This window comes from Athene cunicularia (genome assembly GCF_003259725.1).
Source record: "Athene cunicularia isolate RWA chromosome 9 unlocalized genomic scaffold, athCun1 chr9_part1, whole genome shotgun sequence".
Lineage (NCBI taxonomy): Eukaryota > Metazoa > Chordata > Aves > Strigiformes > Strigidae > Athene > Athene cunicularia.
In genome coordinates this window covers 5,098,402-5,125,635 of record NW_020799110.1, presented here as the reverse complement: position 1 = coordinate 5,125,635, position 27,234 = coordinate 5,098,402, and the positions used below count along the sequence as shown (strand labels likewise).

At 41.9% G+C, this 27,234-nt stretch overlaps 1 protein-coding gene across 4 annotated transcripts in view; it reads right to left on the bottom strand.

Moving 5' to 3' along the window:
* Nucleotides 1-2,558: 2,558 nt before the first annotated feature.
* Nucleotides 2,559-27,234, bottom strand: part of LOC113483537 (multiple epidermal growth factor-like domains protein 6) — a 204,160-nt gene continuing 179,484 nt past the window's right edge. For 2 of the 4 annotated variants that reach the window (XM_026855154.1, XM_026855156.1), the window contains 14 exons: nucleotides 23,547-23,675; nucleotides 21,717-21,845; nucleotides 21,085-21,210; nucleotides 19,953-20,081; nucleotides 19,608-19,736; nucleotides 18,382-18,513; nucleotides 13,495-13,623; nucleotides 12,502-12,627; nucleotides 11,703-11,831; nucleotides 9,363-9,494; nucleotides 8,915-9,043; nucleotides 8,131-8,256; nucleotides 5,592-5,720; nucleotides 2,559-4,654 (listed from right to left, as the gene is read on the bottom strand). In XM_026855154.1, coding sequence (XP_026710955.1) covers nucleotides 4,575-4,654; nucleotides 5,592-5,720; nucleotides 8,131-8,256; nucleotides 8,915-9,043; nucleotides 9,363-9,494; nucleotides 11,703-11,831; nucleotides 12,502-12,627; nucleotides 13,495-13,623; nucleotides 18,382-18,513; nucleotides 19,608-19,736; nucleotides 19,953-20,081; nucleotides 21,085-21,210; nucleotides 21,717-21,845; nucleotides 23,547-23,675 — 1,754 coding nt within the window. In that variant the 3' untranslated portion in view covers nucleotides 2,559-4,574. Of the gene's footprint in view, nucleotides 4,655-5,591; nucleotides 5,721-8,130; nucleotides 8,257-8,914; nucleotides 9,044-9,362; nucleotides 9,495-11,702; nucleotides 11,832-12,501; nucleotides 12,628-13,494; nucleotides 13,624-18,381; nucleotides 18,514-19,607; nucleotides 19,737-19,952; nucleotides 20,082-21,084; nucleotides 21,211-21,716; nucleotides 21,846-23,546; nucleotides 23,676-27,234 lie in introns of those variants that run through there. The other 2 variants (XM_026855155.1, XR_003399040.1) reach the window with 2 other exon arrangements.

Genomic DNA, 27,234 nt, shown 5'->3' with positions numbered 1-27,234 from the left:
GAATGTGTATTAGTTTAACAGAATAAAGTTTCATCCACAACATAAGCCTGTTGCTTCAAGACTATCAATAAGGAGAAAACAAGAAGAAATTTTAATGACATGTTTATATAAAAAAAAGATCATCCTTTCACTATTATATGTGTACAACAGAAAGTACAGCACAGTTTTGAGATACATCCCACATATTCTTTGAAGAGGGGTTACAAATTCACAAAGACATAATATTGCTACGCAAGTGCTTACTAAAAGCAAAAAGAACAGAATAAACAATTTATGCTCTACAAGTCTGAGATTCAGTGTTTACCACTGGAAATTGCCTTACGCAGTGTTAGAATTTAAAGCTTTGATCCTGCAAAAGAATTACTGGGCACAAATGCAGCTCATGGACAGAGCTGCCACAGTCAGCCACAGGTCAACATCCAGGAAAAGTCCTTCAAGACTGGGGAGAGAGAAGGTTTCTTGGTCCACCAGTTCTCTTAAGGACTCTTCCTAAGCTTTTCTTTAGTCTGAGAAGCAGCTAAACTCTAACTAAAACGTTATTTGTTACTGTTAGATCAACAGTATGAAGGCACGATGGCTCCAAAATGTGTCTTTGTCTCCTCTGGGAAGGACATAAAGGTATAATTTCCATGTTTGTCCCATTGGCAACTCCTGATACTATGATGGTTATTACTTACACAAACAGAAATCTGCAGCCAATCAAAATAATATGGTTGGCAAGAAATCTGGGCAAACTTTAATAGCTATAGTTCTTCAACATAAAAAGGATAAAAGTAGAATAATAATTTTTGGCAGGGGAAGTGGGGAATTTTTAAAATTCTGATTGTTTTCCTATGAGGATAGTGTTATAAATACTGAAGTCTAACTTAAAACATGTCCTGGTTTCATGAATTCACATTGAGTAAGATTCTGCTGGACCCACTGAGTTAGACTCAACTCATTTCCACTCTTCTCAAACTGAAGCTATCTGGAATACACAACAAGGTAAGAGAGTGGGATTTGGCACAGAAACTGCACGGTCGGAATAATTTAAATGTCTTTCTGAAAGGAGTTATCTGTGCATGCAAGTGTGTTACAGAGGAATACACAGAGCGCTCTTTTCAAGAAAGCATAATTAACTTCAGCCTTCTGGGAAATGCAGAGCCAAGAAAGGCATTACCAAGTGGAAGATGGACATAAATTTAAATATAAAAACCATTTTCACTGAATTTTTCACTTTCATTTTCAACAAGCTCCAGTGTTATGTTCAGGACAGTATCAGCCTGACAGTTTTTCACTGGAGTCTGATGAAGCAAATAAGCAGAATTATATTATTTTAGTAGTAATTAAGCTCACTTGCTGCAAAATGAATCTATGGAAAAGTTAAGTTAGTAGCTTTTCCATTAAAAAGTACATGCTGTCTAATAAAGACTATTTTGTAGGCACAGAATTAGGTAAATTTGTTAATCCGCAGTAAGGAGCAGCATCAAAACATATGAATGACATCACAAGCGATTCCTTAATTAACAGCTAATGATGTAAAGTTTTGGCTTGTCTTCTAGAAAATGATATCCTCTAAACATTTTCCCTGACTTGTGAAAAAAGTGAAAACCTTCAAAACTAGAGAACTAAGAAAAGACATTAAAAACTACCTAATTAAAAGTAATCTTTTAATATTTTTGAAACATTAATTTTATTTTCTTTTTTTACCTTTATATGGTGGTACTTTATTTTGGAACAAAGTCATATTAAGCCCCAAATCAGAATGATCTGTTTAATGGCATTGAAGTGAACTTCTTCTCCCAAGGCAATAACATAAAGAAGCTAAGAACTATTTTGAAGGAGAAATGTCTAAAAAAAGACGATTGCATGTGAATGGTTTTGTATGAAGAAGTGGCATTTTCAGATTTTAAAAAAAGTTTTCTGAATTATTTCCCAGGCAGATCTACTTGGCCCTCCAATTCATTGGCACGTACGCAGTATCAGTCACTTAAAAGATGCATTTCACCATGTACCTAAAATTGGGACATTCTTTAAAAATACTTAATACAAAAATCTTATTTCCTCTATACTACATATTTACAATTCAAGGTACTGTGGAAAATGTAAACAAGTATTCACAGGTGTAAATAATATGGCTTGAGAAGGGTTTCCCCTTTGATTAGCTGCTCTAATCACTTATCAGTATACATAGATAAGAGAAAAACAGTACATTTTATAAAATGCTGTCAAACAGCAAAATATAAGTTCTTTTTTGGGGGTTGTAAGTTCTTTTATGCGTTAGCTGTTGAGTAACCATACCAGTCATCGGGCATCTTTCCCCGAACTGAAATGTCCGATGTACTGGGATAGGGGCAGTGGAGGGTCACTGAGGTAATGGGGGTGGATACAGCTGAGGCTGAGGGAGCAGGCTTTGCTCAGTGGTTGGAAGAGAAGACCAAGGGGAGGTACTACTGCTGTCTTCAACTACCCCATGGGGGCTGTAGATGAGATGAAGCCAAACACTTTTCAGAGATGCACACTGAAAGGATGAGAAGCAGCAGACCAAAGTAAAAACTTAGGAGATCCTGATTAGAAAAAAAAAATAAAAAATTGTGAGCATGAAATTGTCACTGGGACAGGGGCTCACAGAGGTGGTGGATCTTGGAGATATTCAGAACTCAACTGGATGAAACGCTGAGCACACCCATTTATCTTTGGGGTTGACCAGGCTGTGAAGAGAAGCCTGGACCTCCAGAAGTCTCTTACCACTTGACTTACCCTATGATTCTATGAAAAATCTTGAATATAATGTGACGCTTGCATTACTATTGTAGTTTGGCTCTGCCATAAGTACATAGCCAAGATCAAAATCGGGATCATTCTTCTCCAGCAGTTGATAAGATTATATCTAGTTGTCTTACATGAGATTTACCTTATCAGTTCCAGTTCAGTGAAAATGCCCCATATTGTCACATAATTATAGGATCAGACCTAGGCCATCACCTCTCTAAAAGAACATTTAAAATGTCACAGCTGACAGTAAAGCCCTGCTGAGAGCCACACACTTCTGACTACTTTTTGGGACAACAACAATTTTGTCACATTTACATTGAGCATGAAGTGACGAATAACAACCTGTATTGCTTCCAACAGATCACAGTTTGAATTAAACACCCAGGTGAGCACGTGTCACTTGCTTTGTACTGGACAATTAATGACTGAAGATGTGTTCAAGACCCGAGGTGAACCATGCTGCAAAACTGCCAACTCATTATTCAACCGCAAGAACAAACATCTTTAAAAATCACAAGATAGAATCAATTATTGTCACTTTGTCTCTTCTAAGACAAAAATTTTCTCTTGCAGAGTTGCAATTTGTTATGTTGTAGTGTGAGCACAAGACCTGGAACTGCCTGTACTTTGGCAGTCTATTGAGTCCATGTCCTGATGTCCTTTAATAAGTGCACTTTTGATATAGTCAGACTCAAGAGGTTGCTACACAGATTTTGTAACTCCTAACCTAAAGAGAGGTATAAAGAGGCACTCTGAAATATTTTAGTCTGGTCAGCTCAGAATACTAAAATAGAGAACATTATTTCTTTATAATGACATAGCCCTATGTTAGAGAACAACCTGTCTAAACAGACAAAATAGCACCAAAATGTCTTTGTTCTATTAAGTGACCAACAGCAGCTATTGAACAGTATCAGGATTTTTTAAAGGTGACTTAATCAAACTATTGTGCAGTAAAAGCACGTTATACTCCTTGTATAACACATACATAGATTATCTTTTTTAAACATCTATCCTTGCTTACTATCTGCTTTCTCCACCCAAGATAAAACTCTTTTCTGCATTAGAAGGCACTGTTTGATGAGCACAGTTTGGCTTGACAAACCACTGAGAAACTCAGCTGGCAAGATGGAAGACCACAGAAAGCCGTAAGAGTCTGACAGATGACACCATGCTCTTTGGCAGATGGATTCAGATGTAAGCAGGATATAGATGGAGACCTAATCAGTGAATCCACACTAGCAACGTGGTACATATTCTTAAATTGGACTGTGGTGGATTCTTCTTCAGTTGCAAGATTAAAATTGGACTGAATGCTTTTCTAGAACATACAATGTTATTCCAAGAGGAATTAATTTGGTGAATCCCACTAGTTTCCGTGCAATGTGATTTTGCAGTGAATCCATATTGGCTTCATAATCCCTGAAACACTCATTAAACTTCATGCTGGTTGTCAAGAGGATTTAGAAAGTCACTTATATATGGTGTGGCTCACTGCAAGTTGATGTGTTACATACCGCTTATCCTGATACTCTTTGGGACTGCTCTTATTAAAAACACGTCCCACCTTTCAAAGAAGGAATTATATTATATATCAGAAAGAATGTCCAGAGCAGATTAAAGGAGGGGGAAGAGGCTAGGAATAAATACATGAAACAGATTCAACTTTTTAAAAGAATCCAGCTACTAAATGGCCTCTGTAGTCTTCCATAAGAAGTGTGAATACTTCAGTACAATTCAAGCTGAATTGAATAGCTGTTTCATATCCAAATTCAAATACCGTCTGTGCATATAAAACAGTTCATTTATTAGTCCAAATGTTACTGTTGTAGAGCTCTTGGAAAAATATTCCCTCTTTCTTGAGTTTGTTCTTCATAAAAAGGAAGCTTTGGAGGGCCACCTAGAGAATTAAGTAGAAACATGGTTTCAGGTCTATATAACATAATACTGAAATATTATATAGATTATACAGTTTACACCTAAATAATTCAATAAATGGTACTCTTCAAAAGAAGTTAGAGGATTGAGTTACACTGGCCTTCTCACAAAGACAGAGAGCAGGCAAAACAATAAAACATCTCTCAAACAGAAGGTTCCCAAAGTGTTTTGTATGTTCTATATGTAGAATTGTATGGTATCACCATGAAGCCAGTTGTGATTAGACTACAAGTGGGAGGAAACTTTCACTCAGTACTATATTTCATTAAGAAGAGAATTTATTCTAATAAAAAAAAAAACAACAAACAAAAAACCCCTGAAAAAACTGCAAGCCCTTTTGTGATAGCATGATGAGTGCTGTAGCACACTCACAAATCAATCCAAATCTATCTTCCAATGTTTTAGCTACTTATCTGGTTTATCATATTTCACCACGCTTTTCAAAACCTGACACCTCTACAAAAAGTAAGTGAACGTGATGGCACACACAGCAAGTAAAACTCCTTATTCATCTCACAGATGCTGTGGATACCAACTGCTTCAGGGCAAGATTTCATACTGGCAGGTATAGAAGAACGTACCGCTCTCTGGCATGTGTGTGCCGGAGGCAGCCTTGAGAATCCTTCCCTCTGAGGGAAAACCACTGCACTGAGTCAGTTCAGCTTGCCCAAGACCTCACAACCATGGGGATCGACTCCTGGCGTTTGCACCCTTAGGCACCTGGACCCTCAGAAGGACAGCACACACCAACACAACCCTTCCAATCAAAGCTGGGCTGGCTGCTGCTGAGCACCATGTTTGTGTGGTGGATTGATATTCCTGTCCAAATGGTCCACTGACCACCACCATGGTCACTGCGTGATTTCTTCTACTAAGAAAGGCTGATCAGCTTGTGTTACCTTCTTTGCAGGTTGGCCCCATCCACGTGGCTGGGCACAGGCAGTTCCCGTTGTACGGATTGCACTGGGATTTGCTGGCACACTGGCATCGCAGGGAGCAGTCAGGGCCATACTTGTCCGACCTGCATTCTGAAAGGACAGAAGTGTTTGGAAGAGGGTGAATGCTCCCTAGTGTCTCCCTGTTCTCTGGGATCAGGAAGCTACTTAGACACATCTGTTAACATTAAAATAATGGCATTTTGGAAAGGCTGCAGTCCTCAAGTTTCATCTACCGCATGGCTCTGCCCAAACTGTAGCCTAGCTGTCCTAAAGAAGTTCCCAGAATGGAAATCATTATTGGTGTAAAAAGAAACAGAAAAGATCTTGGGATCTGCTCAGGAAAGTTACTGTCAGCATCCTGGATCCACACTATCTCCTGCACCTCCCCACTACACAGCTTGGCTGTCTGTGTGTGCCAGCAAAGAGCCTTCCCTCAAAGAATGTGCAATTGAAGATTAATCCCTTTTGTATATACTCTTATGTCTTACTCTGATTGCACAATTCTGCTGCCTCCTGGAAAATTAAGCTCACAAAATATCTCACCCCCAAATACAAACACATTTCATACCTAGGCTGATAAATCCTCACCGCAAATTTTTTATGCACTCGGAGTACAGGCATGAAGGAAAAATTAGCAGCAGGTCACAAGTCAGGGTGCTAAATACACTGTAAACAATAGCCTTCTCTCCCTCACCTCCCTAGAAAATACTTTAAATAATCAAGGTGCTTGCTTTCTCACACGAGCACCATTAGGTAAATAAAAGTGCTGCTGAGCCCTGCATCAGCTGCAGCCCCAACACGTGGGAGAACTCTCCTTGTGTGCTCAGAGCTTGGCCTTTTCAATTAGGAAATGTTATGAGAAAAGGTCTCCTCAAACACCTCTGGACCTGATTTTCATTTATGTAATACCACATTTTCATGTTAATAACAATGTGTATTTAAGACATCTGTTTGAAAGTCTGCAATGTTAATTTAGTACAGAAAAAGAGCTCCCATAAAAGTCTGTTATATTCTCTCTCTTTTTTTTTTTTTTTTAATTAACATTTTGCCTGTTTAATGGGTGCTTTACCAGAGTTCAAATTAAAATCAGGCCTTTTATCTTTATGGCTGCTGCACAGTCACAGCTGCTCACAGTTATATCACAGATGAACTGAGCCTAATTGAAAATAAAAATGCAAATAAAACCTACCCCATAACAGCTTTTCATGGATGGGGGCTACCCTAACTGATTTAAGAAAAATAAAAATGACTCCTAAAGTTTGCAAGAAGCAAAACCTCAGTTCACATTTTCGGTGCTGAGCTTCCCCCTTGCGTTCTACCTACAATTTCACAAGAAAGGCCCTCGGATGCCCAGCACCGTGCTGGCTGTGGGGGTGGCCGCTGTCCCCCACCGAACCAGCGCCTGCAGTCTGGGTGGCTTCGGTTTCTGACCACAGGACAGGGGGGAGAGGGAAGAAAATAATTTTCCATTTTCGTTTAGCACTAGCACTTAAGCTCCCAGCAATTACTTTGCATTAATAACAGCCTTTTTAAAGCTGTTTCCTTCCCTGTCCTAGAACAAAAGGAGATATAATATTCCTCCCACTGTGATTCAGGGGCTCAGGAGGATTATGGTTCCTGGTGTGAACTTCCAGTAGTCATACATGGATGTTCACTCCTTTTATCTTGTTTGCCACAGCATTAGGATCACAAATCTCTTCTCACACTTGTTTAAACCACTCCAGTGATTGCCCTAAATTTACTTCATCATAACTGTGATCAGAGTCCGGCTCAAGAATCTTGTCTGCCATTGCTGCCTCTCAACCCTTCAACCATCTTATCAGGGTAGAGCAGTGGGACTGGTTTTCCCTACAGGAGAACTTTCTCACCTATTTTTATATCCTTGTTACAAAATAATTCTGCTCTCATGGGCCAACCATTTCCCAAACACACAGCCCAAGTGCCTGCCCTGCAAATGAGGGAATTTTATTTGGATTAGATGTTCCTGGACTACTGCTGAACCCCAGAGGCAGGCACAGCTGCTGCAGCTCCACCACCCTCATCCTCAGGGATTCTGACCTGTTTCCTGGGGAAGCAAACCCGGAGCTGGACATACCTTTGCATTGGTCTGAAAAGGGTCACAAATGTCCATGTGACAAAACACACGACAATTGGCTCCCTTCTTGCCCATTTGCACCCTCTGGAGTCTTCCTAACTACGTCTGTAAAACTGTGGGCTTCTTGGTGTATTCTTAACTAGTGCACGTTCTCCACAACTCAAGGCAAATGACATTTTACAGCTGACCCATAAACAGTTTTCCTATCGGTGTATCAAATTTAAATATTGATTAAATCAAGAGGTACAGCCTGTTGATAAAGCTGTTGATAACCCCTAAGAGTAATTAGCCACAAACAACATGTTCTTGAATACCAGCAAATGTCCTTTCACAGTTGTGCTTAGACAAACAGGTCATATTGGTTTAAGCATACATAGCCCAGCCCTTAGAAAATAATACCCTTACCAGTGTCACATTTGTCTCCAGTCTTCCCAGGTGGGCAAAGGCACTTTCCAGTCTCTGGATCACAAGGAGCTCCTCCACAGTCACATCGGTGCTGGCACCTCTCTCCAAACCAGCCCCTGTCACAGCCTGATGGCAAAAGCACTTTTTAGATGCACATTTGAATGGCAAGATGTACATTAGGCCAGGGAGGGGTCTTCCAGGATGTCTCAGAGAAAAGCTCATAAACTCTTCACTGCAGCTAGTGTAAATGTCAAGTTTAATGAAGAATTGAACATAGCAGAAAAGGCATAATATTTATATGAACTCTCTTTATGTTGGGTTTGTCTAATCTAACCTATCAAAGGGATCTGTAAATCTGTCCCAGAAATGGTACTGGCACGTATTTTCATTTTTAATTAGAACTCTCTAGAAGACCATTCCATAACACTCAACAGGTCTGATGTGCACCTATTCAATAATCTTATTCAGAGTTTTAGAAGCAAATTTAAAATCAGTAAAAAGAACTTATATTTAATAAACGACATGTGGAACTCATTGCCGCAAGACATCATGGAGACCAAGACTTTCACTGTATTAATCGGAACCAGATTAGTTAATTTATAAGGAAATGAGAACACCCAGCTATTTAACAGATAAACAATCCCAAATCCAGTGTTTCAGGTTATTCATAAAGCTCAAAATCTGGAAGAAGTTGCTCTCATCAAACATTTGCACAATGAAATGGCATTTTGTGGGTTTTATTTTGGGTTTGTTTGTTTGTTTTACATCAGAGAGGTATAAGTACCTTTCTCGCAGTAGACCCCTTGGTAACCCAAAGGACAAATGCACTGTCCTGTCACTGCGTCACAGCTTGCTCCATTTTTACAAGCACATGCTTGAAGACAGCTTAGGCCATAAAATCCAAGGGGACACCCTGAAAAATGAAAGTATCAAATTATGAAGGTTTATGAAGTAAAACATACATCTCTTTAAAATCCTCTGTGTTCTCAGATACGTTCCCTGGGATCCAACAAATATGAAATGTTATTGTTAACTCTAATAACGCCCTGTGCTTTTAAACTTGTAGCACCCCGACATCCCAGTGACAGAGATCTGGAAGCAGCTGGGTGATCTGGGACACCCCAAAAATTTTAATTGAACTGGCAAGGTGTTCATGTGACTACTCTGAAGCCCCTCATCCCATCACTGTTGGGAAAGAGGGCACCTGGTCTTTCCAGGGTGTCACCACTTACTGTGCTCACAGGAGTGGCCGTAGTAACCCTCGGGGCACCGGCAGCAGCCCGTGAACCTGTCGCAGGTGCCGTTGTGCTGGCACGAGCAGTCCAAGCCACAGCCAGACCCATACTTTCCTGGGAGACATTCTGCTGGCAGGACACGGACAGAAAGAGACACACACAAAAAAATCACTGATCTCACCCAGAAAAGCTCTTATGCGATAGCTTGCATAGCTGAGGTATCATGTCCATACAATAAATTGCGGAGCCAAGGAGAACATTTGTTATGAAGACACAGCATTTCTGCACAACTGTGATGTATTTACATACTTTGATGATAATTCTTTACATAGACGATCAAACAGCCACTTCCTTGTACTTTTTACGGTCTATCTTTTTTTGTCTCTTTAAGCAGTCAATGTTGAACCCGCACCATGTGTTGTAAAGCCACATAGTAAATGTCATAAATGGTATCTTCTATTTTTTTCCTATATTTACAGCAATATTTTCTCTTAAGCACTTAGAAAGTGTGAAAGAAAACATGAAGCTTTTCCTCCTCTGTGTTATCATAAGAGTTCACACCATTCCAATTCCTAATAAAACCAGGAAGATCTCTTTCACACATAGCAACAGACTTTCCACGTATAATGAGATATCTGCTCTTACAGACCTAAACATATCTCAAATTACTGAAAGCCAAGTCATGCAAAAGCGACTCTGCCAATATAATTAACCTAGGAATCATTTCTGCATAAGTTAACTACCCACTGCTGTGATAATTTGCATCTGGGCAGACCAACTTAAATGAGCGTGGCCGTCCAAATAATCAGATTCATAACTCTGCGAATGTCAGACAAGATCTTTCAAGAACATCATATCTAATCACTAGAAGAAGGACGTCTGATTAGCTGGTTTTGATTTCTAGTCAAAACACCCTCAAAAACCACACTGCTGTGGAAATCAAGACTCAATTTTCCAATAACTTGGCTATCTGTGTCAAAAGAGAAGCAGTGAAGCTGTTCCTAGTGAAATAACAGACAGCGTGTTACACAATGTGTGCACATCTGCCCCCCATGCTTGACTTCAGAGATGTTTTATCTAAGCACATCTATAAGATACCCCATGATCCACTACTCCACAGAACTCTACTGAGGCTTTGCAACCTAAATTCAGTCTATGAGTGGTTACAGAGATTTCAAGGATCAGAGAGATGAACACAGGTGGCCTATGCAACGCATAGTTAGTCAGTTCTTGGTAAACTGCACTTTTTTAGTGCCTGTCCGCAATGGTATTCACACCAAGCAGTTCCATGTAGTTAGCAACTTTCTATTTCTCCTGCTCCTTCTCTGCACACACGCATGCATGAAGTGGGTTTCTGAGTCTTCTCAGGTGCAAAGTGAAACAATTGCATCAAAGAATGCTGCTAAAAAAGCGTCATTTCTGTATGACACTTCTATATAGGGACACTCCCCTATAATGACCAGTTCTTGGTAAAGATATGTATGGAGTTTGATGTGGATATTCTACAGATGTCAGGATCAGAAAGGCTGTAAATGAGGGCCTGGGAGTGTGTTGGGGAGATTGCACCGTGGCACTTACAGCGTAATGGTGACATCTGTCTTGAATGTGATCTCAGAACTAACTATATTTCACATTAGTAAGCTCATGGTTTTCTGAAATTTTAAGTCCATAACTATACAGATATCTCTTAATAAAGGGAGAAATGGGAATACAGAAATGCAGGATGACTTTGGAAAAGAAGGAAAGACATGGGAAGACTCTACTCTGAGCTGGCAGGAGGGTTTCTGGAGTGAAAACTGAGCTTATTCTGTTTAAGTGTGCTTTGTCTTGTGTAAGGGAGAGATGTCATAGAGAAGGGCGTGACAGCAGGACAATCTCAATTGCTTTGGACAGATGTTACCAGAACTGTACTGCAGGGAAGTCAATACATGGGAAGTTCAACTGCAGTCCAGTGTCAAAAGAAAGAGAATAACAAGAGAGAACATAACAAGGGAGAAGGGAGATGAGGCTTCTGCTGAACTCAGAGGAGCACATGAAAGAAGATCCAAAACAATGTTCCCATGAGCAAAAGATTGCAAAAGTTGGACAGGAGTAGAAATAAGAGTCTGTGCAAAGGAATTTATGAGAGTTACAGAGCAGGACTCAGGAGGAAACTGTCCCTGAAAAAAAAAGACTTAAAGTTCTACCTAGGGGCAGTTTTCCATGAGAGAAGCTAGAGACATGAATGCAGCTGGGATGGAGTCTACTTAAGCAAAACTGTCTCCTTTTGTGGGTCTGTCGACACTGTGAACCCCTGCTTGAATGTACACATCCACTACCATCAAAGCTGAAAATTACCTTTCTCACATGATGTTCCTGTCCAGCCGAGCCCACAAGTGCAGTTGCCATCCACGGGGTCACAGATACCACCATTCTGACAGGTACATGTCAGGTGGCAGTTGGGGCCATATTGTCCCTGGGGACACACTACAGAGAATTAACACAGTTTGTAAAGAAAAAAAAAAATAGCATCCCCAAAAAAGATGAAGGTGACAGGGAATAAATACAAACACACACTCCCCAGACAGCATCCCAAGTGCCTGGTGTCTCCCAAGGGCTGTGGGACACTTCATATTAACAGCTTCATACAAAGATTCTGTCTGGCCATATCTCCTCACTTGGTTTCACTCCACATTTGCTCCTCTTGCTCTCCTCCCTTTGTCCCAGCTCTCAACCCCTCCTCTTCAGCAAATCCTCTCCCTTCACTTTATTGGCTCAAGGTATTTGCTTCTAAATTTAGTCCCATCCATCCACAGCACCCTCACACTGCTCACGCTGTGAGGTACTAACTACCCTTTTCCCCATCTTTATGTTCTGTTTGGACTCTGCAGTCTCTGAAAGGAGTCGTTTCAGCTTTGTGGAGAAACCAGTGCCATGGTACCGAGTATGGTGGAGGAAAGCGGTGAGATGGGGGCAGGATAAAGGCAGGGTGATGGAGCGGAGAGGGACAGGGGCCGAGAACAGCAAACTGCAATGTTATCAAGCAAAGGCATTGGGAAACACAGTTACAAACAATGTTTGGCGCTGAGTTTTATTTGCTGGTTGTTTTAACTATTGTCACCAACAGACGAGATGACCTTGAGTCCCGCTTTGTTACCTTGCTGACAGCTGGGTCCCATTTGGCCAGGAGGACAGGTACACTTGCCAGTCCGTGGGTCACACTGACCTTTACCACATGCACAGAAGAGAGTGCAGTCCTTCCCATATCGCTTTTCAGGGCAAGCTGGAGGAAACACAGTCTTTTGTTAAACACCCTGGGTATCCAATGCCAGTGTTCATTTTTAACATAGGCAGGATCTTGTAGTAGAGTTGTCTTAGTTTTTATTCCAACTAATGTGCTTCAAAGTAAAAGCTATGAAACCAAAACCCATCCAAAGACATGACTGCTTCATCCTCTGAAACTTTACTTGAGGTTATAAATATAATCCGTGGTTTCACATGAAGCATTTAGTAGGTTTCCTACCAAAGAGGTGAGTGTAAAACTGAAATATCAGCTGCTCATCCTTCCAGCTAAAGACATCTTTCCTTCCTTAATACTGATGCTGTCCTGTGCTGAAGAGCAAAGCTATACCCAGTAAGCACTAAAACATTGCTTTTCTGTGGATAAACTGAAGAGAACTTCACAGAGATCGTAGCTTTGGAAATAGCACAGAAATTCAGCCACCCAATTTAGCTCAAAAATAGAGGAGTAGGGTTGCCATGGAGTCTTTACCAGTTTTGCCATGACAAAACTTGATCTTTTTCCCATTTATTGAAACTAATGGCATCATAGTGTGAAGCAAAATATTGAGATAATTTCTCAACCTAGAAATCTGGACAGGAAGAAGGAACTTGAGCAATTCATGCTGAGCTGGCTCTAGAAATAAATTTGGGCAAGCAGGTTGTAATCCTGGGATGAGTATCCTTGCTTCTACACACACAGAAGAGAGGGAAAATATTTTGCAAGAGATTTTTTACAAAGCTGGAATCCTGATTTACAATTCAAGGAGGAGGTAGCTGGGATCTGTCTGTTTTTCTACTGACAAGCTCTTATGCAGATTATTCTCTCTGCTGTTTTTTTGAAAGAAGCAGAACATGAATGTTGGCTTACTTTTACTACAGTCGGCTCCAATGAAACCAGGCGTGCAATCACAAGTTCCTGACGCAGGGTTGCAGTGGCCTCCATTCATGCACTTACAGGGGTTTTGGCAGTTTGAACCATAAGTACCTTTTGGACACCCTGTTTTAAAAGAACAAAATAGCAATTAGGCTATGCTGCTACTGGGCCCATTGCATCTCATGTCATAAGCACTTTGTTGTTTCCAGCCAAAATTAGATTTTCATTTTCTAACTCTATTCACTTCTAGAGGTCCAGGAGTAGGCATTGACAAGCAGATGGTTGCCTCAGGGAATGCACTCCGTGGGGCAGCAGGGCAGCTCTGACTTGCAATGCCAAACCCCTGGAAAGCTGGACCGACTGCTGCTGCTGCTGCTGGGCCGGCTGCTCCCGGCTCTGCCTGCTCCTCCCATTCCTCATATGTGACAGAGGAAGAAAAGCAAGCCCAGTTCTTCAGAGGTTTTCTTCTTTGATTTCTGTTCCAAATCAGCCTGTTGCTCCTTTCTCTCATATGGCAGAGATGGTGCCCTGGTCCCTCTTCCTTTGGGCAGCAACAGCCTGGTTTCCTGGTTTGCCCGAGATGGTGAGAAGCTATGAGACATCTCTGCCCCTTTCAGCAGTCGTTTTAGCTGACCAGTTATGACTACTGGGGCAAGTCTCGTTTTTGAAAAATGTTTGAGTTGGAGAAGGTTTGTTTCCTCTATAATCTACTCTTTCTCTCCAAACTGGAGTTGGTATTGCTCTGGCACATCTAGTGGGCTGTGGAAGGGAGACTATGAAAACATGCACGATAACATGAAACTTCAGAAAACACCTTCTCAGAAGATAGATACAGGAGAGAGATGGCTTAAATGCAAAGCCAGAAAATTCTCTGAGGAAAAAAACAAAGCAGCTGTATTTTGTAATAAATACCCAGAAGAAACATTAGACGTGGATGTATTTCTGAGCCAGTGTTACATGGCAATGAGCTGTCCATGAAGAGGTTTTCCAGGTGGTAACAAGCATCTTTGGTTTCTTTTTGGACAGCTAATGCTGAAGGAGGGATGAATACAAGATCAGGAAGACATGAATGCATCTGCCATACTTAGCTCACATCTTCAAGATACTCTTTAGAGTGATGGAGGCCAGAACTGAGGAAAAGAGCTGGGCAGAGTTGCTAGGCACGTGCTTCCATCTGTCAGGGTTGCCTCCAGCATCCTGCCACTGAACTCTGGAGACACAGTTTATTTTCCTAATTTTCCAGTGCACTGGAAGAGAGAGAAGCTGGTGCTTTTAGAGCAACATGATCATCGCTGGTCAGTTACAATAGTGCTGCTACCTCTACATGTCACTTCTTTGCTCCTTCCTTTCTTTTCTTCTCCTGGCAAAAGGAAAGCCTATGGCTACTTTGGAAATCTGGCTGAATATATATTTACATATGTCTCCAAGCAACAGATCTCTCACAATCTGTGCATAAATACCTTTATATATTTTCTCTCTTTTCTGAAGGCAGGAAAGCGTGGTCTGAATGGCTGGAGAAAGCTCTGGATTTTTTGAACAATTGAATAGAGAGGGAGAGATTATGGTGAAGCTTTAAAAGGATGCCTTTTAAAATAAAACTGAAAATTGGCTTCTGCTCAAATCAGGATAGCAGATAATCAGGAGTAAACAGATACACACTTTTATAGCATACAGATACTCTCCCCAGCCCTTCCCAACCATGGCTTCTTCTCAATGAATACTTCGTCATCAGTGCTTCCATCTCTCAGTACAGAAAATTTATTTCATGTACAAACCTTGGCTTCAAGAAATGAATCCTGCAACATCTATTTCATTTCCACCAAGACTGAAGTTAAGGACACACCCAGATTCAAGGATTTAATTGGACTCCAAGTGAGTTTCTCTTTTCCTCCTCCCTTTCCTTTTGGTCATCATTTTGGCTTTTCTCTTTTTTTAAATCAGTTTCCCACACTTCCAAACATGTTGCTTCTCCCTGGCAAAGCTTTCAGAGTTGTTCTTCATCTCAAGACTAGCAAGAGCTGCACCATTACTGAAAGGGATGCAGTAATTCCTCCCTTACCAATTTATTTACCCTTGCAGCATTTTGTTTATTTCAGTTCAACAGGGAAAAGCACAAGCAGGGCAACCACATCAGCTGTGACGTTCACGTGATTATTAACAAGGCCATTACATCTGTTACTACTTTGCAGAACTTCTATGCAGATAGCTAGGGCAATTTACACAGTGTCCTGCCATTTAAGTAGGCTCTGCCTTTATAAAGAGGGTTTAGCCTCTAACCACCAGTTATCTCATAAAGACATTTTCTAATTTAACAGTTTCCTGTGCATCTGACTTATGTTTTTCTGAGAACAGCAGGAGCAGCAGCCAGATTTCTAACCCATTTCCTGATTTTTTCCTTCTGGTTCAGATGGATTTGCCATGACCAAGAGCTCCTAAATCTTTTCATACCAACTGACTACACTAGAGCTTTTCTTACAAATGTTATTAATTGCATTGTCAAAAAATCACTTCTGAAGAATCCTGTTACCTACAGCATGAAGGTGATGCTGGTGAGGTCTTTCTGGCTCAGGGTTCACCCAGCCCAGTAAATGTCACAGAGACATAACATGGGGGTTTTTATCCATTACAACACCGCTTACTGTTTTTTATTCATAACTTCACCCAAGCAGATCTGCCCATCCACCGAGTTATGGACAATTGATGGGAACCTTATTGCTAGTTTGTCTGCTTCCTCTTGATCCTGCCAAGAGACTGTTTCAGCTCTTCACTCCAAAATTTGAGAACATGAAAGCCTCATTGCTCTTGGCTCCTGGAAATTTGACTTCCCAGCCAACTACACCTTTTATAGATACTTTCTTGAACCTTCTTTCACAGTACTATAAATATAGCAATAGTTGCCAGAAACCGTTTCCAGCAGCATCCAACCACATGTTGACTGGACCGAAGCCCATTTCACATTGGGAGAGGCTCCCTATGCTGTTTTTAATATTATATCGAAAGCTTCTTCATCCTGGAGCAGCCCCAGTTCTCACTGTAGTGAGGACGGCAGGAACATGGAGTATTCCCACCACAGTCACGCTAGCTATCCTTGGTTATCAGACAGTCACTTCAGAATCAAGTCCACAATCTCTCACACCACTGACCTAAACCCAAAAATAACTTGCAAGTAAACTGTTTTCCTTCCATTTCTCTGTCTGTCTATGCAATGGTCAGAGTGGCATAGGGGAGAATATGAAAAAAACCCACATAGATGCAAGACAAATTTTCTCTCGCTGTGAACCTCCACCATTCCATTATCTCTACATATAAAAAACTACTCATTAAGTAAGAATTTGCTGTACAATATACTGTGTATTTTTGGAATTTAAGAGAACACACCACCATGAAGGCTCATGTCTCATACACTATAGGTTTAATCCTAGCTACACAGAAGTCCGTGGCAAAGTCCCTTCTGAACGCAACAAAACACATATTTCATTTTGTATGTAATTTCTTTTATATCAGAATATCAGTGTGATTATTGTTTTAAAATTTTAAATTCTGAAATAAAAACTTAAGTTTCTAAGCAAGCTCGAGGACATTTATTGTAATCTATAGGGGTTTAGTACTACAGGCACAGGTAATGACTACTGAGACACTGCTACATAAAAGTAATAGGCTACCCATGATTAAGTCTTTTAAAATGATATTGTTAAATAGTTGATCTCCACTACCACTCTACTACAATATTTATTATAATGTAATGTATAATGGATCCAGATGGCTCTAGCCTATATTTTGAAGGCCGCATTTCAATCTCACTTAGAGCGAGAACTGACATACAAAGGAGGATAGAATCAACCCTTACATTTACATTTATATTTTAAAGAATAACTTGTGATGACATGATGGTAATACAAATGCCCATCTCTAAAATGTGCCTCTTTCCTATTTCTACTCGAGGAATAAAGCACAGGCTTAACCCTTACTAGAGCTGCATATATGGGTACAAAGGCCAGCTGCACAAAATTGTCACCCAAAAAAGCCAGCAAACCAGAGCTGTGCTGGATTCCTAAGAAAGGAAAATCAGTGTTTGACAAAGAGAGAAAGATAGTGTTTGAAAGATGACAGCTTTTGGGTTTGGTTGGTTTTAATTTTTTTTTTGTTTTTGTTTTAATTAGACTATTACAAGCCATGGAGTGAAAACAAAATTAAAGTTGTAAATAAAAGGTAATTAACTGTCTCCTTTATTGGATACTTTGGTATATGTTTCTTATCAGTCGCCACATTCCACCAGAAACAACTTTACAGATGTCCTAAATTTCCAGCATGAGGCATGTGGATCTGGGAATATTTTTTCTGATGAAGCATTCAGCCAACTGGCATTTTGTCCTCTACACCAGTCACCATTTTTCAATCCAGAGTAACAATTTGTTTAATTTGATCGTTCCTCAGAAGGCCCTACAACTTAAGTGACTTTATGAATCACTTAGATTTACTGCCAATTGCGGCTTATTGTTTTCTAATAACCATTTGTCCTTACTTGAGCACGCAGAGATTTTGGGAAGTATTTTGGCCTAGGTATTAGGAAATGAAAGAGCTACGCAATATCCAGGTGTAGCTGAAAGTGAGAGGTGTAAATGCAGAGAATCACACTGATGTTCTTCAGCATGGCATGAAATTGGAAAGAATTTAGCTAGTAAATTAGTCTTTTTTTTAAAAAAAAAGATTAATCTCTTGTAATAACACAAGTATTTTTATTGTTGTAAATTAACACAACCTACGCTTACTTTATCTTATCAGTGCTGAAGGTGCTGACGTAGCTGAACTCAAAGCACCAGCACATGCTTCTGCATAACCCAGCTCTCACTCAGGAAGTGGGCAGCCCACAAAGATACTCACGGACGTTGCAGCGGGCGCCATAGTACCCCGGGCGACACGCACAGTCACCAGTCACCGGGTGACATTCCTCATTCTCAGCAGAGCACTGACATACTCGGTTACAGTTCTTACCATATGTGCCCGGTGGACAAGCTTGGGGAAGAGGAAATGTAAACCAATAAATTAAATTTGTCTTGGTAAATATAGCACTCAAACAAAGAGCGAGCTCAAATTTATTAAATAAAATCCCTGCCTACAGAATGACACTCTCCTCCGGGACTTTGGATTTATTACATTTACTTGGGGGTTACTTCACTGCATGATTTTGTTTCGTTCAGTCAATTTGTGCCCAACTGTCAAGGGCCAGATACAATTTTCTTGTCACTAGAAAAAATCATAGGGAAATGTCAGGTAAAATTGACTAAAATAACAGCATAATTCGCAAGGGACCAGGCATGCGGATAAAGACATTCTGCCTTTTGTAGGGAGTTTAGACTTGCAAAGCTGCTCCAGCACCAACATCTTCACAGGTTTCATTTTGCCTGTTGACAGATACATTGCCTACAGGTTTTAGATGTTCCATGCCTAATTCTTACATTACTTCCATTAAATTGCCCTGGTTGTGGGTCAGGATTTAGAGTCCTTTAGTGGAGGATATGGGACAAAACCATCAATTTTTTTAATTCTTTGTTGTTTTTCTTTTTGCTAAAGCAGTGCTCACGCAAAACGTTGTAAGGAAGAACAAAGTCAAAATTATGCAGCCAGGGTGACAGAACGAGCCTGCTTTCAAAGAGAGCTCCACATGGCCAAACTCAACACTGAAGGAAAGATCATTATCTGGTTTTACATGAGCTCTGACAGCATGAATAGATGGTCTCTCACTGGAACTATGCCAACAGAAAGCAGGGCTGCTGATTTACCCACAGCACAGCGATGACGACGGGCAGGAGCTGGGCTCTGCTGGCACCTCCTTGGTCTATTTTGATGCAGTTTAGCCCCCAGCTGCTCCCTGCCAGCCTGAGAGCTGCAAATCTTGCAAGGGCAAACCCCACCAGCCAAACCACACCAGGAACAGAGGTCAAAACTGGCCAAGCCATGTGAATGAGTGACAAGCAGCCTTTGCCCATCATCACTGCTGTGAGGTTGTTGTCTCCTCCCTCTTCAGGTGTTATATTATCACATCTTTGAGAAATCAATTTCTTTCTTAATTTACAAGGGAAGTATTTGCATTCTTAGAACAAACTTACTTTTCTCGCAGCCGTAGCCGGTGAATCCCGGAGGACAGCTGCACTCACCCGTCAGGTGATGGCAGGGGGCACCTGCAGGACACCGGCACCGGTGGGCACAGCCTGTGCCGTAGCGGCCGGGCAAGCAAGCTGCAACAGAGCAACCCATCCTCGTTAGGGCATGGGGCAGGATGGTACAAAGCCACCCCTCTCCAACAAATCTGCTGCACCTGACCCCCTGAACACTTCCAGACCGACCCCACAGGGCAACAAGGGAGTGAAAGGATCCTGTCACCAGCTCTGGATCCGGCAGGAATGTATGCACTGACCTGATCTTTCCTCTGTAAATGCCCAGCAGACACTCACGTTTGTCACAGTGCCTCCCTCGCCATCCCTTTTCACAGTGACATGCTCCAGTTTGATGGTGGCAGGACAAGCCGTGCACGCAGCTACATTGCTCCTCGCACTGCTTGCCAAAAAATCCCGGGGGACAGACTGTGAGGAGAAGCAGAGAGAGCAACAGGTCTTCTTGCTGCATGGAAAGCACCCCTCACTGGCACATGAGCCAATATTGTTCTTCTTGCACATGGCAATGGATATTTAGAAGACTACATGCCCAGAAAACATCTTTGAAAGAGAATATATTAAAAATATTAAAAGCATTTTGTATTGGCTATTAATGAGTCTGCACATGAAAGTTTGCCAAGACTTAGTCATAATCTAGATTTCAAATCCCGATGGTGTCTATAGAAATGGCAGTGCCACTCTTACACAATTATGCACAGACAGAGGGACAGGTCTTTGAACAGTGAAAATACGCCGCGTCCATGTACTGATTTCCACCTCTCAGGTCTCTCCAAAGTGATCAAAGAGAAAGCACGCTGGTGGCTGAGGCTTTGTGAGTCCTCAGTACCTCAGGAGACATCAGCAAATTGCTCGTGTCTTGCAAAAATCACAGCACCTCAGTGGCCAAGCTGAAAGCAAGTTTCAAGCCATCTGATATCTACTGTTTATGAGATTTCCATTTCAGGGATTTACATGACTCCAAACACGCCAGACAGCTATGTCAAACCTGGGCGATCTGGACCACATGCAGGACTGGTGCAATTTGAACCATTACAGTCCAATTTGCTGAGGTCCCCTCAATCACCCACAGAGATGCAGCAGCATCTGGCAAACTTTCCTTACAATTCACTCCCTTTCATAGGTTCTTCCTTGTACCCATAAGGTAAAGAAATACCTTCATTTTGTTAGCAGGAAGGGAACAGAAGTAGGAGATAAAATGATTTGGACAAGGGCATGTATTTGTGGTTGGGCAGAGACCTGTCTGCAGGGCTCCTGAGACACATGGTCAGTGCTCACACTGGCATTATTTCTTATTGGCATACAGAATACTGGAAAATTAAGATACAAAATAGAAACTGACTTCATGCTGTGGAGACAGAACTGGCTGATTGCAGAAGAGTGTTAAAATCAAGCATCTGCAGAAGGAACTTACCAACATCACAGTGGTCCCCAGTCCAGCCGGCGTGGCAGATGCATTTCCCTGAGTGCTGGTCACAAACCCCATGGTGGCAGCTACAGTTCTGCTCACAGCCTGCTCCGTGCCTCCCGTCCCCACACTCTGAAATGAGATGGGGAGCCTAGGCTGGAGGGGCTCCAAGAAGAGCACACACTTACGGCTCCGAAGTATGGTGAGCCACCTAAGCTGTTCCTATAAACGTTCAGTGAGGGAGATTTTAAAGCCTCCGTTAACAAAATTCTCTAGAGATACAGTTTTCCTCTAGGTAGATTTATTTTATTATTTTTTTCTCCTCAAATTGAGTTCATTGTCTATCTTCCCTGTCCCCAAGGGACAGAGAACAGCTTATTCCTCTCCTTTGTCCTGCAAGTTTCTAGCACCCTAGTACATTCAAGTGCCAATGCCATATCTCCCCTCAGTCTTCTCATTTCTGATTAAACAATCCCTTTTTTTTTTTTCAACCTTTCCACAACTGATGCTCTCCAGCCCTCTGCCCCTCCTCTCCTTTTTTACTGAGCTGCCTCAAACCAGACCTCACCAGAACTGACATTCCTTGCAGAGCGACTGAAATGAGGTGCTGGAGGGATTGAGGATGTGATGAGACTCACCCAACTCACACGCTATCCCCGTCCAACCCTGGGGACAGAGGCACTCTCCCGTCACACGGTCACACGTCGCCTGGCCGTGGCAGATGCAGGGCTGCAGACAGTTCACACCATACCATCCAGGAGGACAGGCTGCGAAAAAGAGGTAGGACAAAACCCTTCCATTGAGAAGTGCAGGAGAAGGACACAGGTTAAACACAAACTTTCCCAGCTTACACCACTTCTCACCCTGGCAATTATGGAGGTGCTGTGAGAGGTACAACTGAGTGAAAACGGGGCTGTGACTGGTAAAGAATTACACAGACCAGTGTAAAACTGGTCTGGGAACAAAATAGGTGATGAAGGGAATTTACTATGACCCAACCAAATGGCCTCGAGGTTTTCTGTTCACAACTATGAGAAACATCTCTTGGTTCCTACCAGCTTTCTCAACACCAAGGAGTGGAATTATTGATTTTCCTATTTTCAGAATTTCTTTGTACAGTCCTCCCCAAAATCACAACTCCTTTATAATTGATCCTACTACCCACAGCTAGCTGATGACATATAACAGCTTACCTAATTTTAATTAAGCAAGTTTATGAATTTTCGTCACAACCAGATCCCATGGATAAAACTTTTATTTCTTTTTTCAAAAAAAAAAAAAAAAATACACACCACTCTTAGGTGCCAGAGTGGCACCTTTTTAAGAAGCTAGTGCAAGTTCTCACTCTGCAAAAACACAGCCACCAGAGGATGGCTCACCTACACTCTCTCACATGCTTATTTTACCTCCTTACTTCCAAAGAGAAAAGAAATCCCCAAATGTATCATTAAAGAAAATGTTTGACAATATCTTCATATTTGACAACAGCTTTTTAAACTTTTGCTTTGGTTTTGTATTTGAGGCCTTCATGCAAACCAGAAAATTTTATGTTGTGTTGTACACACATCATCATGAAGAACGGTTTGGTGCCTTTTCAACTTTTTATTCCTTCATGGAAAGAGCTCTTCATATTAGGTTTTAAAGTGGGACCCACTTAGTTCATATAACCCTCCACCCTGATCAGCTTTCATTCCCTTTCCCTAGCCATCCTCTCGGTACGCTGACAGGCAGCTGCTGCTCACGTGGAGGTGCTGACTCCAAACCCCAGATCACCCAGGTGCATCGGCAGCAGCAAGTGCCCCACAGCCCCACAACCCCAGCTCCAGGGCACTGCTTTTAGAAGGGGAGGCACAGAAAAAGGAGCCTTCTGCAATGGGGATGGACAGACTTTTTCTAGCAGCTTGGGTGCAGAGGATTAGGAGGTGTAACATAAGCCTCAGTGCAGCCTTTCTTTGCCAGCCTCTTTTCTTAAGATTTCTTGGAGTTAGGCTTGTGTTTGAGTCACACGTATTGGTCTAATTGCCAAGGCTGGAAGTCCCAATGCCTTTCACATGTTCTGGATTTAGCCTGTGTCTGGAACAGTGTATGGTAATGACGAGGATCAATCGGGCGCACGGGACGGTAAAGCAGGCCGTAGAAAAGAAAGAGTTTTGTTTCAGTGTCATAAATGGGAGCTTTATGGCCTTTTCTCCCTTAATCATACAGCCTTCAAAACCAGCTCTCTTTCCAGTTTATGACTGTTTCAGCCCCCTCTGCCCTGTGTACATCAAGCTCCTACACCCAACCCCTGCAACACGGCATCACAGATTTATTTAACGGACTGAGCGTGTTATTGTGTGGATAAAAAAAAAATCAGTGACAGCACAGGGAATGACCTGATAATTAAAATACCAGTGAAGCCCCCTGAGCAGAAGTTTTATCTTTCCCTCGTATAATCCTCCGGCAGGGGGTTGAACTTCCAATTGTACCTTCTTGGCACGTGGCTCCTTTCCACCCTGCTCTGCAAAGGCACGTCCCAGTTACGTGATGACAGAGCGCTCCGTTGTGACATTCACAAGTGTGGCTGCAACCTGGCCCATAGCTGTTCCCCTGGCAGGCTGCAAAGAGAAAAGTCCACAAAAACCCATCAGGAAGCATCAAAGGAGGCATCACACAGAGCAAACCAGAGATACAACCCAGTGCCAGAGAAATCAGTTTGAAACGGGCTTCTGACGACACACTTTTCACATCATGAGGGTGCCTAAGTCCATGAATTAACCAAGCCTGAGGGTGCCTAAGTCCATGTATTAACCAAGCCTGATGCTAAATAACATGGCTTAAAAATATGTATCATAGCATGTTTTGAAGAGTTTTTTATCAAAGGGCAGGATCGCTCAGGTGATGGATCAGCTGTCATCCCCTGCCCTGCGGAATGTCTTTGTGCTAAACTAATGGTCCAGCAGAACCGCCAGCTTGACAGCCTGGGTATTTATTTGCATCCTGGTAAGAGAACTGACAACTTCATTGGTTTTGGTGTTCATTTTTCACAGCTGAATGCCTTCATTCACCCACAGTCTCATTCTTTGGTCAGAGAGGGGTGATATTTTCAACACATTCGGTTAAGCAGCTGGCTCCCAGGTGAAAACTTAACACAGCCATCTCACAAATGTACACTTGCTGCAGCTCTGTTTTCAGTGTTGCTGCCTATGAAAAATGGCAGTGATAAAATTCCTGTAGTCTCCACTGCACTGGAGATTTGGATAGCTATAAATGGTGGAAACCAGACACTACTGCTACACTGTTTTCTTCAGATATCACACCAAAAATACAAAATAAGATGATGAAGTTGGATAGCCTCCTTGCACAGATTTTGTGCCTGCCTTGCAGAGGCTCGCCTTCACTTGTATGAAGCTGTCAGAGCCTCTCATTCCTGCAGTGCTGCTGGCATACATTGCAGAGGCAAAAAAAGCCCTGATTCCCTCATCCAGAAGAGTTTCTTGCACTTGCTGAATGTGACATCTCCCAGGATCAGACCCAAACGATGACTTTTCACCAAAACCTCTATGCCTTTGAGGGGGTCAGTGAGCAGGACAAGATGCAGTGCTGCAGTTGGACACACCTCTGGGTACCAACGGGAGGCGTGAAACCATCTTGACCTAAGGGGTGAACTTAGTTGACAGTATCTGATCCATTCCTAGCTCTTTTCTTCCCATCTGAGGAATTCCAGCTTCCCGACGCGGTTCTCACAGACACCATTTCTCCCAGGATTTCTTTTCAATAGCGTTGATTTTTGTCATCGCTTGGATCCCATCCACATTGAAACCACAAGAAAGTGCAGGAGCTCAGTCCCATCACAGTTAAAAGTTTGTTCTGCAAATGAGGCTTGATTGCCAAGTTAAAAGTTCAGCCCATCCGACAGAGCTCTGGCTTGGTTTTGGGAGCAGAACTAAGTATTTCCACAATACAGACCAGAACTATATCATAACCAAGCCAAAGGAAAAACCAGCTCATAACCAGGTCCCCTGACTGGTTACTAGTGGTTCGTGTGAGGTTTTTGGAGTATGCATGCGAAGCTCTTGTTGTGCTTACTGAGAAGACAAAAGAGTTTTCCAGTGAAAATTCTGGTAAGAAAGCAGAAATTTTTGGAGAAGAAAATTTTAATTATTCTATTGGGTGGACACAAACTTTTTTTAGTTTCTTGGTAGGACAGCCCTGGTTATCAAAGTACTTTTCTGAAGATTAAGACAACAAGTGATATATTGTGGCTATTTTATGAAGTTCCATAACTGAATGTACAAATATCCCTGAGCGTTTTCTCCTTTCTTCATCATAAGTGCAATGGGAAGCTGCAACAGAAAGGTTTAAATTATTAGACTCATTTCTGCTTCAAAATTTTCCTCTCGGTGCCTTTCCCCTGTAAGAGGAGGATTTATTCATTTGCAGTCCTTAAAATCCCTTTTTGCCCACAGAGTAAGGAACACATGAAACTGCAGATTTTCTTCCAGGCTGGAAGTCAACAGCCATCAGAAGTGTCAGGGAGCACAGGGAAATGATGGGCACTAAGACTCTATAGGGTGCCCAGAAGCTTTGATTTTGTGAAGTTCCTTTGGATTATTGCCCCCCAAATGAAACTTTGTCTTTAAAAGAACAGTGAATTTTCAAAGCCAAGTGATCACACACCACAAATTGTCAAACGCCTGGTTATCAGTGCCCCTGAGCAGAGACTCTGGCAAAGCCAATCCTTCCGTACTCATTTATTTTGTAAACCAGTGTGGTCTATTTTTTTTACCACAAGGAACTGCTTCTGTGAAGATTGTGCTGAGGCCCAACAGCTCCAGAAAGAGGTGTTTTTAATACTAATAGAATCAGGGCAAAATACAGATGATGAATCATGTTTGGCTTCTACAGACCATATGCAACATGAGATTTTGGGGGTTTGGGGTTTGGGTTTTTTTAAGACAGCAAAATTTGGATGCGTCTGTATACAGAAAGGAAGGTTATATCTCTGGCACAAATTGATGCCAACTGTCAAGTCCTCACTTCTGTATCACTGAGGCATCACAACACTCAATTAAACAGTTTATTTAAAAACAACAACAACAAAAAGGCAACATACTCTTCCTAAACCTCTTTCTTGGAAACCTAAAATATCTCAGGCGGACACTCAAAAAAAACCCCAAAATAAAAAAATCACTAAAAAAAAACTTAAGCTGAAGCAGAGCTTGCTTGGCAGATTTCACCCCAGATTAATATAATTCATTTACAAGCAATTGAAAAACACAGTCTTGTAATGGAAAGCGGTAGGCAGCTTCAGCAAAAGGCATTACTGTCTGTATTGCCCATAATTAGATAGCAGCATATAAAATGCACTGCATGGTCAGCTTAAGATCGATTCAAATCCCATGATGTCAAAATTATTTCTCAATATCCTCCAGCACATTGCCTACAATCTGATTACTTGAACACTAGTGCTGTCCTTCCAGCTGCTAGAGCTGGCAAGTCCCAGGAACCAGCAAGGTGAATATTAAACATCCAACAAGGATGGGGAGTGGTGAGCCGGCATCTCCAATCCATGGTTGCCTTACTCTAAGCAGCTTTGGACAGCGTGGCCAAGGTCCAGTCTTAAAATCAAAATGAAGATTCATCGTTTAGCCAAGAGAAAAGGAGGTTACCCTTTGCACTGTTAAGTGACCTTGCTCTTTTACTTACAGGCAAAGGAGACCTCGGGGGCTTTGGCATCTTCTCCAGAGTGAGGAATAAATCAACATGGCATAAAGCTCTAATGGCTATGGCACAAGAGAATAAATAGAGGGTTTTTTTCTCATGCAATTAGAGGGGGGCATAGAAGACTATTGACAAAGAGCTGCATTTCTTAATTGGATTCAATGAAATATGTAGGAACAAATCTTCCCATCCTTAATGCAGTCTAAGGAGCGGGGAAGGGCCAAGGTGACACACTCCTAACACCGTGGTTTGGCTGAAGGGCAGTAAAAGTGGGCTGTGACCAAGCAGCAAATGTTGTCCCTGCACAGCAGCACCTTCCCTGCTCTATGGTATGGCTCTATGGCTCTGGCTCTGCATTTATTTCACACTTAGCTCATTAACCTACACCCACAGAGGAGTATCACCACCACCATCTTCAGGTGGAGGGAGATGAAGAGCCAAGTGTCCCTATGG